We start from the raw sequence: 16,592 nt of genomic DNA, 5'->3' as shown, positions 1-16,592 counted from the left end.
GGCAAATGCAATTTAATGTGGATAAATGTGAGGTTATCCACTTTGGTTGCAAGAACAGGAAGACAGATTATTATCTGAACGGTGGTCGATTAGGGAAAGGGGAGATTCAACGAGATCTGAGTGTCATTGTACACCAGTCATTGAAGGTGGGTATGCAGGTACAGCAGGTGGTGAAAAAGGCAAATGGTATGTTGGCATTCATAGCAAAAAGATTTGAGTACAGGAGCAGGGAGGTTCTGCTGCAGTTGTACAAGGCCTTGGTGAGACCACACCTAGAATATTGTGTGCAGTTTTGGTCCCCTAATCTGAGGAAAGACATTCTTGCCATAGAGGGAGTACAGAGAAGGTTCACCAGATTGATTCCTGGGATGGCAGGACTTTCATATGAAGAAAGACTGGATCGTCTAGGCTTATACTCACTGGAATTTAGAAGATTGAGGGGGGATCTTATTGAAACGTATAAAATTCTAAAGGGATTGGACAGGCTAGATACAGGAAGATTGTTTCCGATGTTGGGGAAGTCCAGAACGAGGGGTCACAGTTTAAGGATAAGGGGAAGCCTTTTAGGACCGAGATGAGAAAAAACTTCTTCACACAGAGAGTGGTGAATCTGCGGAATTCTCTGCCACAGGAAACAGTTGAGGCTGGTTCATTGGCTATATTTAAGAGGAAGTTAGATATGGCCCTTGTCGCTAAAGGGATCGGGGTATGGAGAGAAAGCAGGTACAGGGTTTTGAGTTGGATGATCAGCCATGATCATACTGAATGGTGGTGCAGGCTCGAAGGGCCAAATGGCCTACTCCTGCACCTATTTTCTATGTTTTTATGTTTCTATGAATGGTGGGTGGGGTGGTGGAGGTGGGATCTCACTGAAACCTACTGAATGTGGAGAGGATGTTTCCTATGGGTATCCAGTACTAGAGATCACAGCCTTGAATTTGAAGGGTGACCTCCAGAACAGAGGTAAGGAGGAATTTTATTAGCCAGAGAGTAGTGAATCTGTGGAATGCTCTGCCCCAGACAGCTGTCAAGGCCAAGACTATGGCTATATTTAAAGCGAAAATTGATAGATTCCTGATTGGTCAGGGCATCAGAGGTTATGGCGGGAAGGCACATGTATGGGGTTGAGTAGGATCCAGGATCAGCCATGATGAAATGGCAGAGCAGACACGACGAGGTGGATGGCCAAATTCTGTTCCTCTCTCTTATGGTCTACTTCTTTGTATTAAGGAGGCAGAGCTCTATATGCAAACTGCATTTTGTTTTAAGAGGTGATGACTTTCAGGACTTGGATGGAATGGGTAACCGCCAGGTAGAACTGAATGAATCTCTAGAGAGTGCATCTAGAACCAAGATCTCGGCACTGTAGGTGGGTGGTTCAACTGGACAATGGGGGGGAGTAAGAGAGTCCATGGCAATAGTGGTGGGGACTTGGAGAAGTAAGTTGGAAGGAATATGTGAATCCAGGCTGGCGTGTCATCTCCCTGGTGCCTGGGTCAAGGAAAATAATGGTGATTGACAGGGCATTCTAAAGAGAGAAGGTGAAGTTCAACAGCTGGAAATTGGTCCACATTGGTCTTAACTTCAGTGAGGAGCAGGAGGAAGTTGTGGTTTGTGGTTTACGTTGGTTTTAACCTCGGTGAGGAACAGGAGGTGGTCATGGTCTACGATGGTTTTAACCTTGCTGAGGAACAGGAACAGAGACTGGTGAAAGTGTGGTGAAAGCTGCCAGTGGAAGTGGTGGATGCAGGTTTGATAGACTGTTGCTGAGAGGATGTACTGGAGTGAGATATGCCAACTAGTGGAGTGGTGCCGCAGCAACAACCTGGCACTCGATGTCTGTAAGAAGAAAGAGCTGATTGTGGACTTCTGGAAGGATAAGACGAAGGAACACTTATAAATCCTCATAGAGGGATCAGAAGTGGAGAGAGTGAGCAGTTTCAAGTTCCTGGGTGTCAAGATCTGTGAGGATCTAACCTAGTCCCAACATATCAATGCTGCTACAAAGAAGGCAAGACTGACTATACTTCATTAGGAGTTTGAAGAGATTTGGTGTGTCAACAAATACACTCAAAAACTTCTATAGATGTACTGTGGAGAGCATTCTGACAGGCTGCATCACTGTCTGGAATGGGGGAGGGGGCTACGGCACGGGACCGAAAGAAGCTACAGAGGGTTGTAAATCTAGTCAGCTCCATCTTGGGTACTAGCCTACAAAGTACCCAGGACATCTTCAAGGAGCGATGACTCAGAAAGGCAGCGTCCATTATTAAGAACCTGCAGCACCCAGGACAAGCTCTTTTCTCACTATTACCATCAGGTAAGAGGTACAGAAGCCTGAAGTCACACGGTCAGCAATTCAGGAACAGCTTCTTCTTCTCTGCTAGCCAATTCCTAAATGGACATTGAACCCTTGGGTACTACCAGAATTTCTGTTTTATTGTGTGTTTTAAAAATCTATTCAATATATGTATACTGTATTTATTGTTTTTATTACATTTATTTTTTTTCTATATTATGTATTGCATTGAGCTGCTGCTAAGTTAACAAATTTCATGTCACATGCCAGTGATAATAAACCTGATTCTGAGGCTCAGATGGGAGCAAAATGGAGAGCTATGTTCAGCTCTGGGTCTATGGCACCAGGCAGATTGATAGTTTGGTATGGACTAGATGGGCCAATAGGCCTGTTTCTGTGCTGTAATGATTTATGTTCCATGTTCTTGGACGTCAGTGATCTGCCACTGCATGACAACAATTTTTCCAAACATCTCCGCTTTTAACATTTATTTGACTTCCCTTTAACAGTGGTTTACATATGTTAGGTGAATCTGGAAACTCAAGGCATAATAAGACCATAAGTCTTGAGAGCAGAATTCGGCCATTCAGCCCATTGAGTCTGCTTTGCTTTTCCATCATCGCTGATCCTGGATCCCACTTAGTCCCGTACAGCTACCTGCTTGTCGTATCATTTGAAGCCCTAACTAATCAGGAAACGATCAACTTCTGCCTTAAGTATATGCATGGACTTGGCATCCACTACTGTCTGTGGCAGAGCATTCCACAGGTTTACTTCTCTCTGGCTAACAAAATTCCTCCATAATCTCTGTTCTAAAGGGTTGCCCCTCAACTTTGAGTCTGTGCCCTTCAGTTCTGGATACCCCCACTATGGGAAACAGCCTCTCCACATCCACCCTATCTAGTCATTTCAGCATTTAGTAGGTTTTATGAGATCCACCCCCTGCATTCTTCTAAATTCCAGTGAGTGCAGGCCCAAAGCTGCCAAGCACTCCTCATACGTTAACCCCTTCATTCCCGGAATCATCTTCGTGAACCTCGTCTGGACTGTCACCAATGACAACACGTCCTATCTGAGATATGGTGCCCAAAATGGTTGACAATACTCCAAGTGCGGCCAGACTTGTGTCTTCTAAAGGCTCAGTGTTATCCTCTTGCTGTTATATTCTATTCCCCTTGAAATAAATGCCTTATTCACCACAGACTCAACCTGTAAATTAACCTTGGGAGTCTTGCACAGAAGTCCTCTGCACCTCTGATTTTGAACCTTCTCCCCATTTAGATAACAGTCTGCACTATTATTCCCTTTGCCAAAATGCATTGTCATACATTTCCCAACACTGTATTCTATCTGCCACTTTTTAGCCCATTCTTCCAATTTGTCCAAGTCCTTCTGCAAATGCATTTCTTCCTCAGCACTACCTACCCCTCCACCTATCTTCGTATCATGTACAAATGTTGCCACAAAGCCATCAATTCCATTATCTAAATCATTGACAGTGTGAAAAGTACTAGTCCCAATACTGACCCCTGAGGAACACCACAAGTCATTGGCAGCCAACCTGAAAAGGCCCCTTTTATTCCCATTGGCTCTATCCATGCCAGTATCTTTCCTGTAATGCCATAGGATTTTATCTTGTTAAGCAGCTCATGTGTGGCACTTCATCAATCGCCTTCTGAAAATCCAAGTAAATGAAATCCACTGCCTCTCCTTTGTGCACCCTGCTTAAATTGCCTTCTTCTAAGAACACTGGATTTCCTTCTAGAGAAACCATGCTGACTTTGACTTATTTTATCATTAGTCTCCAAATAACCCGAAATCTCATCCTTTTTTTAAATAATTTTTTTTTATTGAATTTTCGAATGGTTACAGAAGGAAAAAAATTATCAACCCTTCCCCCCTCCCCTTAACCCCTCCCCCTTAACATATCCCTGTAGAAAGAGAAGAAAAAAGAAAGAAAGAATGCCTGGATATCGGAAGATCCCCACATGCTCCATGGAGTTCATAATAGCTTTAGTATATATATTTATTTCTTTCCCCAAATAACCAATAATTTTATCTTCGGAGCACCTATATATTTAATCCTATCTTTTGTAAATAAGGGCGCCAAATTTTCAGAAATATTTCATATTTATCTCTTAAATTATAAGTAATTTTTTCAAGTGGAATGCAGCTGAACATTTCATTCTTCCAACGATCTATACTTAAGTATGAATCCGATTTCCAAGTAACTGCAATAGCCTTTTTGGCTACTGCCAATGGAATTTTTATGAATTCTTTCTGATACTTATTCAGTTTGGATTTTGGTTTTATCCCTTCAATATCGCCTAGTAAAAATAATGTTGGATTATGTGGAAGTTGTGTTCCAATAATTTGTTCCAATAAACTCTTAAATTTGTCCAAAAAGGTTGAATTTTAAAACAAGACCAAGTAGAGTGTAAAAAAAAAACCAATTTCTTGATTACATTGGAAACATTGATCAGATAAATTTGGGTTTAATTTATTTATTTTTTGTGGTGTAATATATAATTGATGTAAAAAATTATATTGCACTAATCTTAACCGGACATTTGTTGTATTTGTCATACTGTCAAGACATAGTCTTGACCAACTTGTTTCTTCAATTTTAATATTCAAATCAGTTTGCCATTTTTGTCTTGACTTAGGAATTCCTTGTTTAATTGCCTGTTTTTGAATCAAACTATACATACAAGAAATAATTTTTTTAATTTTTCCTTTTTGAATTAAAGTTTCTATTTCATTAGGTTTTGGCAATAACATTGTTTGATCCAATTTATCTCTTAAATAAGCCCTTAATTGGAAATAACAAAAAAGAATGTTGTTTGATATTTTGTATTTATTCTTTAATTGATCAAATGACTTTAATATACCTCCTTCAAAACAATCTCCTATATATCTAATCCCTTTTTGAAACCAATTGTATAAAAGTTGGTTATCCATTGTAAAAGGAGTAAGTTTATTTTGAATTAAAGGTCTCTTTGCTAATAAAGATTTCTTTATCTCATCATCAACATTTATCTTATCCCATAAATCAATCAAATGTTTTAATATAGGAGATTCTTTCTTTTCCCGTATCCATTTAGATTCCCACATATATAAAATCTTGTGGTATATTTTCTCCTATTTTATCTAATTCTATTCTAATCCATGCCGGTTTATCTTCATCAAAAAAGGATGCAATAAATCTAAGTTGATTTGCTTTATAATAATTCTTAAAGTTTGGAAGTTGTAACCCTCCTAGGTCAAATTTGCATGTCAATTTTTCCAACGATATTCTTGACATCTTACCTTTCCAAAGGAACTTCCTCACACATTTATTTAACTCTTGAAAAGCTTCTGCAGTAATTGTATTGGTAGTGTTTGGAATAAATATTGTAATCTAGGGAATACATTTATTTTTACAGCATTTACTCTGCCTACTAATATTATTGGTAATCCATTTATGAAGATCTTGAATTTTTTTCAATAATGGTAAATAATTTAATTTATATAAATTCTTTATATCATTATCAACTCTCATACCTAAATATTTTATACCATTTATTGGCCATCTAAATTGAGTTATTAGTCGACATTGACTATAATCTCCTTTAGTAAGGGGTAAAATTTCACTTTTATCCCAATTTATTTTGTAGCCTGATATTTTCCCATATTCTTCCAATCTAGAAGATAATTTATGCAGCGACTACAATGGGTTTGTTAAATAAAGCAAAACATCGTCAGCAAATAAATTAATCTTGTATTCCTCCTGGTTAACTCTGAAACCCATAATATCTGGGTCTGTTCTAATTAATTCAGCTAATGGTTCTATCGCCAACACAAATAAAGCAGGTGCTAATGGACAACCTTGTTTAGTTGACCTTGTTAACTGAAATGATGTTGAAATTTGACCATTTGTCACTACTTTGGCTTTGGGATTAGTATTTATGGTTTTAATCCATTTTATAAAAGATACTCCTAATCCATATTTTTCTAATACCTTAAATAAAAAATCCCATTCCAATCTATCAAATGCTTTTTCTGCATGTAAGGCAACTGCCACACTCATTTCCTCCCTCTTTTGTGCCAAATGAATTATGCTAAGTAACCGAGTTACATTATCTGCCGATTGTCTATTTTTGATAAATCCTGTTTGATCCATATGTATTAATTTTGGTAAGTATTTAGATAATCTATTAGATAAAATTTTTGCTATTATTTTATAGTTGGTATTCAACAAAGAAATAGGTCTATATGATGAGCAAACATGAGGAAATCTGCAAATGCTGGAAATTCAAACAACACACACACGTTTCTCCCTATTGATGCTGCCTGGCCTGGTGTGTTCCACCAGCATTTTAGGTCTATATGATGTTGGCTTTAAAAGATCTCTATCTTTTTTTGGCAATACTATTAAAATAGCTGTCGAAAAAGATTCTGGAAGTTTATGCGTTCTTTCCGCTTGGTATATTAACTCCATAAAAGGAGGAATTAGTGAATCTTTAAACTTTTTATAAAATTAGGGTGGAAAACCATCTTCTCCTGGGGATTTATTACTCTGAAGTGATCCTAGAGCTTCTTCGACCTCTTTTAATGTAAAAGGCATATCTAATCCCTTCTGTTCTTCTGCATTCAATTTTGGAAGAGTTATTTGTGATTAAAAACCTTTCTATCTCAACATTATCATTTTGTGATTCTGATTGATACAGTTCAGAATAAAAATTCTTAAAAGTTTCATTAATTTCTAAAGGTTTATAAGTAATTTTATTTACACTTGTTCTAATTGCATTTATCGTTTTGGAAATCTGGTCTGTTTTTAACTGCCAAGCAAGAATCTTGTGTGATCTTTCACTTAGTTCGTAATATCTCTGTTTAGTTCTCATAATTGCTTTTTCTGTTCGGTATGTCTGAAGTGTATTATATTGTAACTTCTTGTTAACAAGTTGTCTTTGTTTTTCTTCTGTCATATATCTTTGAGATTCTTTTTCTAATTTTGTAATCTCTTTTTCCAATTGATCTATTTCTACCATATATTCCTTCTTAATTTTAGAAGTATAACTTATCTGGCCTCTCAAATATGCCTTCATTGCTTCCCACACTATAAATTTATCATCAACTGAATGTAAATTTGTATCTAAAAAAAATCTGCTTTTTCATGAAATCACAGAAATCTTGATGTTTTAATAACATTGAATTAAATCTCCATCTGTAAATCGATTCCTCTTTATCCATCATTATCATTGTCATTGTCAAGGGGGAATGATCTGACAATATTCTTGCTTTATATTCCATATTTTTCACTCTGTCTTGAATATTTGTTGATAATAAGAAAAAATCTATCCTTGAATAAGTTTTACGTCTATTTGAATAAAATGAGTAATCTCTTTCTTTTGGATTAATTCTTCCCCATATATCAATCAAATTTAAATCTTTCATCAATGATAAAGTTAATTTTGCTACTTTTGATTTTGTAACAACCTTTGTTGATCTATCTAAAACTGGGTCTAGACAAAAATTAAAATCTCCACCTATTAATATTTTGTCATGTGCGTCAGCCAAATTCAAAAAGGCCTCTTGTATAAATTTTACATAATTTTCATTTGGTGCATAAATATTCATAAGAGTCCATAGTTCTGAAAAAATTTGACAATGTATAATTACATATCTCCCCGCAGAATCAATTAATACATTTTGTATTTTAATTGGTAAAGTTTTATTAACCAAAATTGCAACTCCCCTCACCTTTGAATTAAATGAAGCTGCAATAACATTTCCGACCCAATCTCTCTTTAATTTCTGATGTCCTATCTCTGTTAAGTGTGTTTCTTGTAAAAAAGCTATATCTATTTTCATTTTCTTAATGTATGTTAAAATTCTTTTTCTTTTCACCGGTCCATTAAGCCCATTAACATTAAAACTTTAAAAATTCAGTAAATTAGTCATTATTTTTAACAGGGTTACTCCAGTCTATAGTAATACTTAACTTTTCAACTTTCGTAGTACTTTGGGGAATCTTTTTAAAATTCTCTGTGTTGCTATGTGTCTCTCTTCCCCCCCCCCCCCCGGATTGTCCAGGCAAAGAAAAAAAGATTAAAGAAAAATAGATTATAAAGAAAAAAATAACAAAATACCCCCCTACTAATGTTGTGAATAAAAAAAACACATTACCCCCCTCCGTTGTACGGGTCATGGCAATCGCCATGATTACATATGTGAATCTCGTAGCAATTGATCCGAAGCTCCCCCGTAACATAAAAAAAAGTATATATAAGAGAAGAAAAAATAATATCACTACTCTCGATTAATATTTCTCAAATTTTTACCTTTCTCCCCCTGTATCATATAATTAAGAATATATCTAAATATTCTTCTGTCCTTAAACATCCATCAACTCCATTTACTGTCCCTGTCTTCATCTTTAATCCGTTTCACTTTTAAATCTTTGGCTGTGGTTAGCAAATATTTGGGAGTTCTTGTGCAAATTCTTCCACATCCCGATAATCAGTAAAAAATCATCTTTTTCCATCATCCAAAAAAATTATCAGGCTTGCCGGGTGGCGCAATATAAATTTATAACCCTCTTCCCATAAAACTTTTTTCGCAGGGATAAATTCCTTCTTTCTCTTCAAAAGGTCATAACTTATATCAGGATAGAAAAGAACTGTTTTCCCTTCTATCATCAATGGCCCGTTTCTCTTTCTGGCACGTTGGGCTGCCGCCTTCAGGATCTTTATCTTGATATCTTAAGCATTTTATCAAGATTGATCGTGTGTTTTGATCAACTTGAGGTGTTGATCTTAAGGCTCTGTGAGCCCTTTCAATTTCAATTAACTGGGTTCCTTCCATTTCCAAAATTTCCGGAATCCATTTTTGAAAAAAATTTATTGGATCCTCTCCCTCTATACCTTCTTTAAGTCCAACAATCTTAATATTATTTTGTCTGCTAAAATTTTCAAGTACATCCACTTTTTCCAACAACCGTTTTCTTTCTGATGTCCAGGCAGAAATATTATCTTACATTCTATTCACTCTATCAATGGTGTCTCCCGTTGTTTCTTCCAAGTTTTTAATTTTCTTGTCCATTTTGCCCTGTCTTTTCATCATTTTATCAAACATAATCTTCATATTTCTGATACCTTTTTTATTACTTTTAATGCTTTTAATTCATGCATTATTTGCACCAAAGATTTTGTTTATGTCTCCAATATCACCTCCAACCTCTTCCTGTTGCTCTTCTTTGTTTGTCTCTTCAACTTCGTCTGATTTATCCAGAGAATCTGATTCCACCTCATATTCACTTTCACTTTCAGTTCCGATCATAGCTGGGATTTGTAGTTTGGGTTGCTCGTGTTTGCGCATGCCACTTCCTTCATGCATGCGCAATTTCTGTTGCTCTTTTTTTTTGGAAATGGTTGATGTTGCCACAGTTTCCTGTTCTGTATCGCCGGAGGTAAAATGCACTTGAGCCCGAGGCTCTTTCATGGCGACCGGCCTTGATTCTTTTCCAACTTGTGTTGTCTTCAAGGTAGTAGTTTTCTTCTGCTTCTGTTTAGGAGACATATCTTAAGACAATCCTGAGTAGTTTATAAGTAATTTTTTAAAAGTATTTAATAATTTTTCTTCACAAACATTATTTTACTGGTTTTTTACGGGAGAGCTGGATTTCCACGTCTCGATCCTACGTCATCATGTGACGTCCCCCCCCCCCCCCCCCCGAAATCTCATCCTTAACAGTAGACTCAAACACTTTCCCAACCATTGAGGTTAGGCTAACTGGCTTATAATTTCCTTTCTTTTGCCTTCCTCCCTTCATCAAGAGTGGAGTGACATTTGCAATTTTCCAGTCTTCTGGGACCATGCCAGAATCAAGTGATTCTTGAAAGATCGTGACCAATGCATCCGTTATCTCTTCAACAGCCTCTTTCAGGACTCTGGAATGTAGTCTGTCTGGTCCAGATGACTTATCCACCTTAAGACCTTTCAGTTTGTCTCGCACTTTTTCCTTTGTGACATTCACTCCTGCTCCCTGACACTCACAATGCCTTCTTTGTGAGGTTTGGTCAACCAGTACCTAAATTTGAGCTTTTCATAGGTTTGGTGGCACAGGAATCTGATGTTTGGTTGTTTTCTTTCTTTAGTGACAACTGTCAGGTTTTTCAGCCAGATGTTGTGCGTAACCGGAGGAACAGCACCACAGTGATGAACAGACATAGTCAGGTAAATGCATCAAGAAGGCACTTTGTTCTCTGCCTGATACATACTTTTACTTCATGTGTGTTAATTCACAAAGTTTGAAATTTAACTGCTGTTTTAAAAAAAAACATGCTCCCAAGTGATTCCAATCAGTATTGTAAAAGACTTGCTTGATTTAATTGATATAGGAACCTGAAAAGACCCTTCAGTCCTTATGCCTGGCTTAACATTCGGTGCGATCATGGTTCATACTGTTGGCTCATCAGTGACTTGCATACAAGTCTTAGCTCCTTCTCAAATATATTTGATCATCAAATCCTTATGCATCAGATTTAAACTTGGCCCAATGACAATTTCATTTTGCAGGAGAGAGCCACAGATTTTATACTACTCTCTGTATTGTGTTGTTCCTGTTTTCACTGCTTTTGACACCCTCACCAACTACCTGTCACAAGTTAGAAATATGGAATATTCTCAGTTTATATGGGGAAACACAGCTGCAAGTTTCAAATAGTTTGACAGTATCCTTGCTCTTTTCTGTGACTAACTTGACATTTGGGGAGTTGTGGATACCATCTTGAAAATGCTGTCCCTGATGCATGCTTTCCCTGGTGCAATGGTGATGCTGCCAGAGACTGGGTCTAGTACTGCCTCAGCTTTAGTGGGATTATATGTACTAGCTCAAAAAGCCCTTCTGGATGCACTTCAGAAAAGGAATTGTCACCATTTTAGGTCAAAACTCAGTCCTAATGCAGGGTTTCAACTGAAGTATCAGCTATTCTTTTCCTCCCACAGATGGTGCTCGACATGCTGAATCCTTCCAACAGATTGTGTGTTTCTCCATGTTCCAGCAACCTCTGTGTCTTCCTGAACTTTCATGTTTCATGAGCATGTGTTCATCATAGGATATTAACAACTGTTCAAGTTCCATAAGTTTTGTAATGAAGATTTTGGGTGTTTATTTCATTGCTTTGTTTTCTAGATTGTCCCTTCATCACCAGTTCGTATCCCAAGCAGCCGGCTGCATCAGATCAAACAGGTAAAGTGAACGTTTCTACCACGGTTCAAAGCCAGTTAGAACCCAGAAATGTTCAAACCTGGCAGGAAGTTATTTTGACGACCTACCAGGGACAAGTTGCAGTGGTTGCGTCTCTGGCACCGAGACTGGACCCTCAGCTCAGAAGGGAAGGAGGGAAAAGAGGAGAGCAGTAGTGATAGGGGATTCGATAGTTAGGGGACAGATAGGTGGTTCTGTGGAAGAGATCGAGAATCCCGGCTGGACTGTTGCCTCCCTGGTGCCAGGGTCCGTGATATCTCGGATCGAGTTCAGTATTCTCAAGTGGGAGGGTGAGCAGCCAGATGTCGTGGTCCATGTAGGGACCAATGACGTGGGTAGGAAGAGTAAGGAGGTCCTGAAAGGTGAGTTTAGGGAGCTAGGTGCCAAGTTAAAGGACAGGACCTCCAGGATATCAGTCTCAGGATTGCCTCCAATGCCATTGTAGGTGGGTTTAGAAATAGTAAGATAGTGCAGATCAACACGTGGCTGAAGACATGGTGCAGGAGGGAGGGCTTCAGATTTATAGATAATTGGGCAGTTTTCCAGGGAAGGTCGGACCTGTTCTGGCGGGATGGTTTACATCTGAACTTGAGGGGGACAAGTATTCTTGCAGGTAGGTTTGCTAGAGACACTCCAGTGGATTTAAACGAAATAGGAGGGGGAGGGGAACCAGAGTGTAAGAACAGATGTATGGGAGAAGGAAGAAAAAGAAGACAGTTAAGTTGTTTGTACTGTTAGAGATGAGCAGAGAGGAAGAGGTAGAGAATTTCTTAAATGCATTTATTTTAATGCTAGGAGCATTGTAAGAAAGGTGGATGAACTTAGAGCATGGATTGATACCTGGAAACATGATGTTGTAGCTATTAGTGAAACATGGTTGCAGGAGGGGTGTGATTGGCGACTAAATATTCCTGGATTTTGTTGCTTCAGGTGTGATCGGATTGGAGGGACAAGAGGGAAAGGTGTTGCGTTGCTTGTCAGAGAAAATATTACAGTGATGCTCTGGCAGGATAGATTAGAGGGCTCATCTAGGGAGACTATTTGGATGGAATTGAGGAATGGGAAGGGTGTAGTAACACTTATAGGGGTGTATTATAGACCACATAACGGGGAGCGAGAATTGGAGGAGCAAATTTGTAAAGAGATAGCAGATATTTGTAGTAAGCACAGGGTTGTGATTGTGAGAGATTTTAATTTTCCACACATAGACTGGGAAGCCCATACTGTAAAAGGGATGGATGGTTTGAAGTTTGTAAAATGTGTGCAGGATAGTTTTTTGCAGCAATGCATAGAGGTACCAAGTAGAGAAGGAGCAGTGTTGGATCTTCTGTTAGGGAATGAAATAGGTCAGGTGACAGAGGTACGTGTTGGGGAGCACTTCGGGTCCAGTGATCACAATGCCATTAGTTTCAATATAATTATGGAGAAGGATAGGACTGGACCCAGGGTTGAGATTTTTGATTGGAGAAAAGCTAACTTTGAGGAGATGCGAAAGGATTTAGAAGGAGTGGATTGGGACAATTTGTTTTATGGGAAGGATGTAATCGAGAAATGGAGGACATTTAAAGGTGACATTTTGAGGGTACAGAATCTTTATGTTCCTGTTAGGTTGAAAGGAAAGGTTAAAAGTTTGAGAGAGCCATGGTTTTCAAGGGATATTGGAAACTTGGTTAGGAAAAAGAGAGATATCTACAATAAATATAGGCAGCATGGAGTAAATGAGGTGCTCGAGGAATATAAAGAATGTAAGAAGAATCTTAAGAAAGAAATTAGAAAAGCTAAAAGAAGATACTGATGAAGGGTTTCGACCCGAAACGTCGACACTACCTCCTCCCATAGATGCTGTCTGGCCTGCTAAGTTCTGCCAGCATTTTGTGTTTTGTAAAAAGATACGAGGTTGCTTTGGCAAGTAAGGTGAAAATAAATCTAAAGGGTTTCTACAGTTATATTAATAGCAAAAGGATAGCAAATTGATCCCTTAAAGGGATATAATTGATCCCTTAAAGAATCAGAGTGGACAGCTATGTGTGGAGCCGAAAGAGATGGGGGAGATTTTGAACAATTTATTTTCTTCGGTATTCAATAAGGAGAAGGATATTGAATTGTGTGTAAGGGAAATAAGTAGGGAAGTTATGGAAACTATGACGATTAAAGAGGAGGAAGTACTGGCGCTTTTAAGGAATATAAAAGTGGATAAATCTCTGGGTCCTGACAGGATATTCCCTAGGACCTTGAGGGAAGTTGAAATAGAAGTTGAAGTAGAAATAGCAGGGGCTCTGACAGAAATATTTCAAATGTCATTAGAAACAGGGATGTTGCCGGAGGATTGGCATATTGCTGATATGGTTCCATTGTTTAAAAAGGGTTCTAAGAGTAAACCTAGCAATTATAGGCCTATCAGTTTGACATCAGTAGTGGGTAAATTAATGGAAAGTATTCTTAGAAATGGTAGATATAATTATCTGGATAGACAGGGTCTGATTAGGAACAGTCAACATGGATTTATGCGTGGAAGGTCATGTTTGACAAATCATTGAATTTTTTGAAGAGGTTATGAGGAAAGTTGACGAGGGTAAAGCAGTGGATGTTGTCTATATGGACTTCAGTAAGGCCTTTGACAAGGTTCCGCACGGAAGGTTAGTTAGGAAGGTTCAATCGTTAGGTATTACTATTGAAGTAGTAAAATGGATTCAACAGTGGCTGGATGGGAGATGCCAGAGAGTACTGGTGGATAACTGTTTGTCAGGTTGGAGGCCTGTGACTAGTGGTGTGCCACAGGGATCTGTACTGGGTCCAATGTTGTTTGTCATATACATTAATGATCTGGATGATGGGATGGTAAATTGGATTAGTAAGTATGCAGTTGATACTAAGATAGGTGGTGTTGTGGATAATGAAGTAGGTTTTCAAAGCTTGCAGATTTAGGCCAGTTAGAAGAGTGGGCTGAAAGATGGCAGATGGAGTTTAATGCTGATAAGTGTGAGGTGCTACATTTTGGTAGGACTAATCAAAATAGGACATACATGGTAAATGGTAGGGCATTGAGGAATGCAGTGGAACAGAGTGATCTAGGAATAATGGTGTATAGTTCTCTGAAGGTGGAATCTCATGTGGATAGGGTGGTGAAGAAAGCTTTTGGTATGCTGGCCTTTATAAATCAGAGCATTGAGTATAGGAGTTGGGATGTAATGTTAAATTTGTACAAGGCATTGGTAAGGCCGAATTTGGAGTATTGTGTACAGTTCTGGTCACCAAATTATAGGAAAGATGTCAACAAAATAGAGAGAGTACAGAGAAGATTTACTAGAATGTTACCTGGGTTTCAGCACCTAAGTTACAGGGAAAGGCTGAACAAGTTAGATCATTATTCTTTGGAGCGTAGAAGGTTGAGGGGGGGCCTTGATAGAGGTATTTAAAATTATGAGGGGGACATGGATATGCTTTTTCCATTGAGAGTAGGGGAGATTCAAACAAGAGGACATGAGTTAGGTTGCAAAAGTTTAAGGGTTAGGGTTAACACGAGGGGAAATTTCTTTACTCAAAGAGTGGTAGCTGTGCGGAACGAGCTTCCAGTAGAAGAGGTAGAGGCAGGTTTGGTATTGTCATTTAAAGTAAAATTGGATAAGTATATGGACAGGAAAGGAATGGAGGGTTATGGGCGGAGTGCAGGTCAGTGGAACTATGTGAGAGTAAGCGTTTGGAACGGACTAGAAGGGCCAAGATGGCCTGTTTCTGTGCTGTAATTGTTATATGGTTATATGTATCTTGTAAGCTCTGCCACAACTCATGGCTGGACTGGAACTTAATTTTTGGACTGGTACTGTCTCTTAGCTTTTTGGAGGTTATATCTCGATTTCTTGTAAAGGTCTAAATGCTGCAGATGTAGATGTCAGAAGAGAGTGGATCTCCCAGTTCAACCATAGTTTCTGCTTTGAAAACATCTGGATTGTCCTCGGTGCACAGTCCTCAACAGACTTGCGGATAAAGTAAATCATGGTAGTGACATACTCTTCTAGGCTGACAGCTGAGACTTCGAATATGGACCAGTCCACTGTCTCAAAGACAGTCAGACAAACATACTTTATTGATCCCGAGGGAAATTGGGTTTCGTTACAGTCACACCAACCAAGAATAGTGTAGAGATATAACAATATAAAACCATAAATAATTAAATAATAACAATGATAATAATAAATAAATTATGACAAGTGGAAATAAGTCCAGGACCAGCCTATTGGCTCAGGGTGTCTGACCCTCCGAGGTAGGAGTTGTAAAGTTTGATGGCCACAGGCAGGAATGACTCCCTATGGCGCTCAGTGTTGCATCTCGGTGAAATGAGCCTCTGGCTGAATGTACTCCTGTGCCTAACCAGTACATTATGAAGTGGATGGGAGATATTGTCCAAGATGGCATGCAACTTGGACAGCATCCTCTTTTCTGACAGCACCGTCAGAGAGTCCAGTTCCACCCCCACAATATCACTGACCTTACGAATGAGTTTGTTGATTCTGTTGGTATCTGCTGCCCCAGCACACAACAGCAAACATGATAGCACTGGCCACCACAGACTCATAGAACATCCTCAGCATCAGCCGGCAGATTTTAAAGGACCTCAGTCTCCTCAGGAATGGCTCTGACCCTTCTTGTAGACAGCCTCAGTGTTCTTTGACCAGTCCAGTTTATTGTCAATTCGTATCCCCAGGTATTTGTAATCCTCCACCATGTCCACAGTGACCCCTTGGATGGAAACAGGGGTCACCGGTGCCTTAGCCCTCCTCAGGTCCACCACCAGCTCCTCAGTCTTTTTCACATTAAGCTGCAGATGATTCTGCTCACACCATGTGACAAAGCAGTAACATAGCAGTTTATCTATTTCCACTTAACAATTTTCTGTATTGGATCCTCCTGCTTCAGCTTCTGTTTAGGAAGAAGCAGCACAACCTGGTGTCTGATTTACCAAAGTGTGGATGGTAGGCATCTTTGGTTGTACTGCAATGGTTGAGGGTGTTTGGGCCCCTGATGCACAGGAGTCAAGCTACCTGT

At 38.9% G+C, this 16,592-nt stretch overlaps 1 protein-coding gene across 1 annotated transcript in view; it reads left to right on the top strand.

Annotated features, from left to right (window-relative positions):
- Window positions 1–16,592, top strand: part of pabir2 (PABIR family member 2) — a 148,848-nt gene that overhangs the window by 48,091 nt on the left and 84,165 nt on the right. The window contains exons 2-3 of the mRNA XM_073057732.1: window positions 10,438–10,516; window positions 11,475–11,531. Of these exons, the coding sequence (XP_072913833.1) occupies window positions 10,438–10,516; window positions 11,475–11,531 (136 nt within the window). The remainder of the gene's footprint in view (window positions 1–10,437; window positions 10,517–11,474; window positions 11,532–16,592) is intronic.

Source organism: Hemitrygon akajei, chromosome 10 (genome assembly GCF_048418815.1).
Source record: "Hemitrygon akajei chromosome 10, sHemAka1.3, whole genome shotgun sequence".
In the NCBI taxonomy this organism is placed as follows: Eukaryota; Metazoa; Chordata; class Chondrichthyes; order Myliobatiformes; family Dasyatidae; genus Hemitrygon; species Hemitrygon akajei.
The sequence above is the reverse complement of the archived record's forward strand: the minus strand, read 5'-3'. Positions and strand labels throughout refer to the sequence as shown.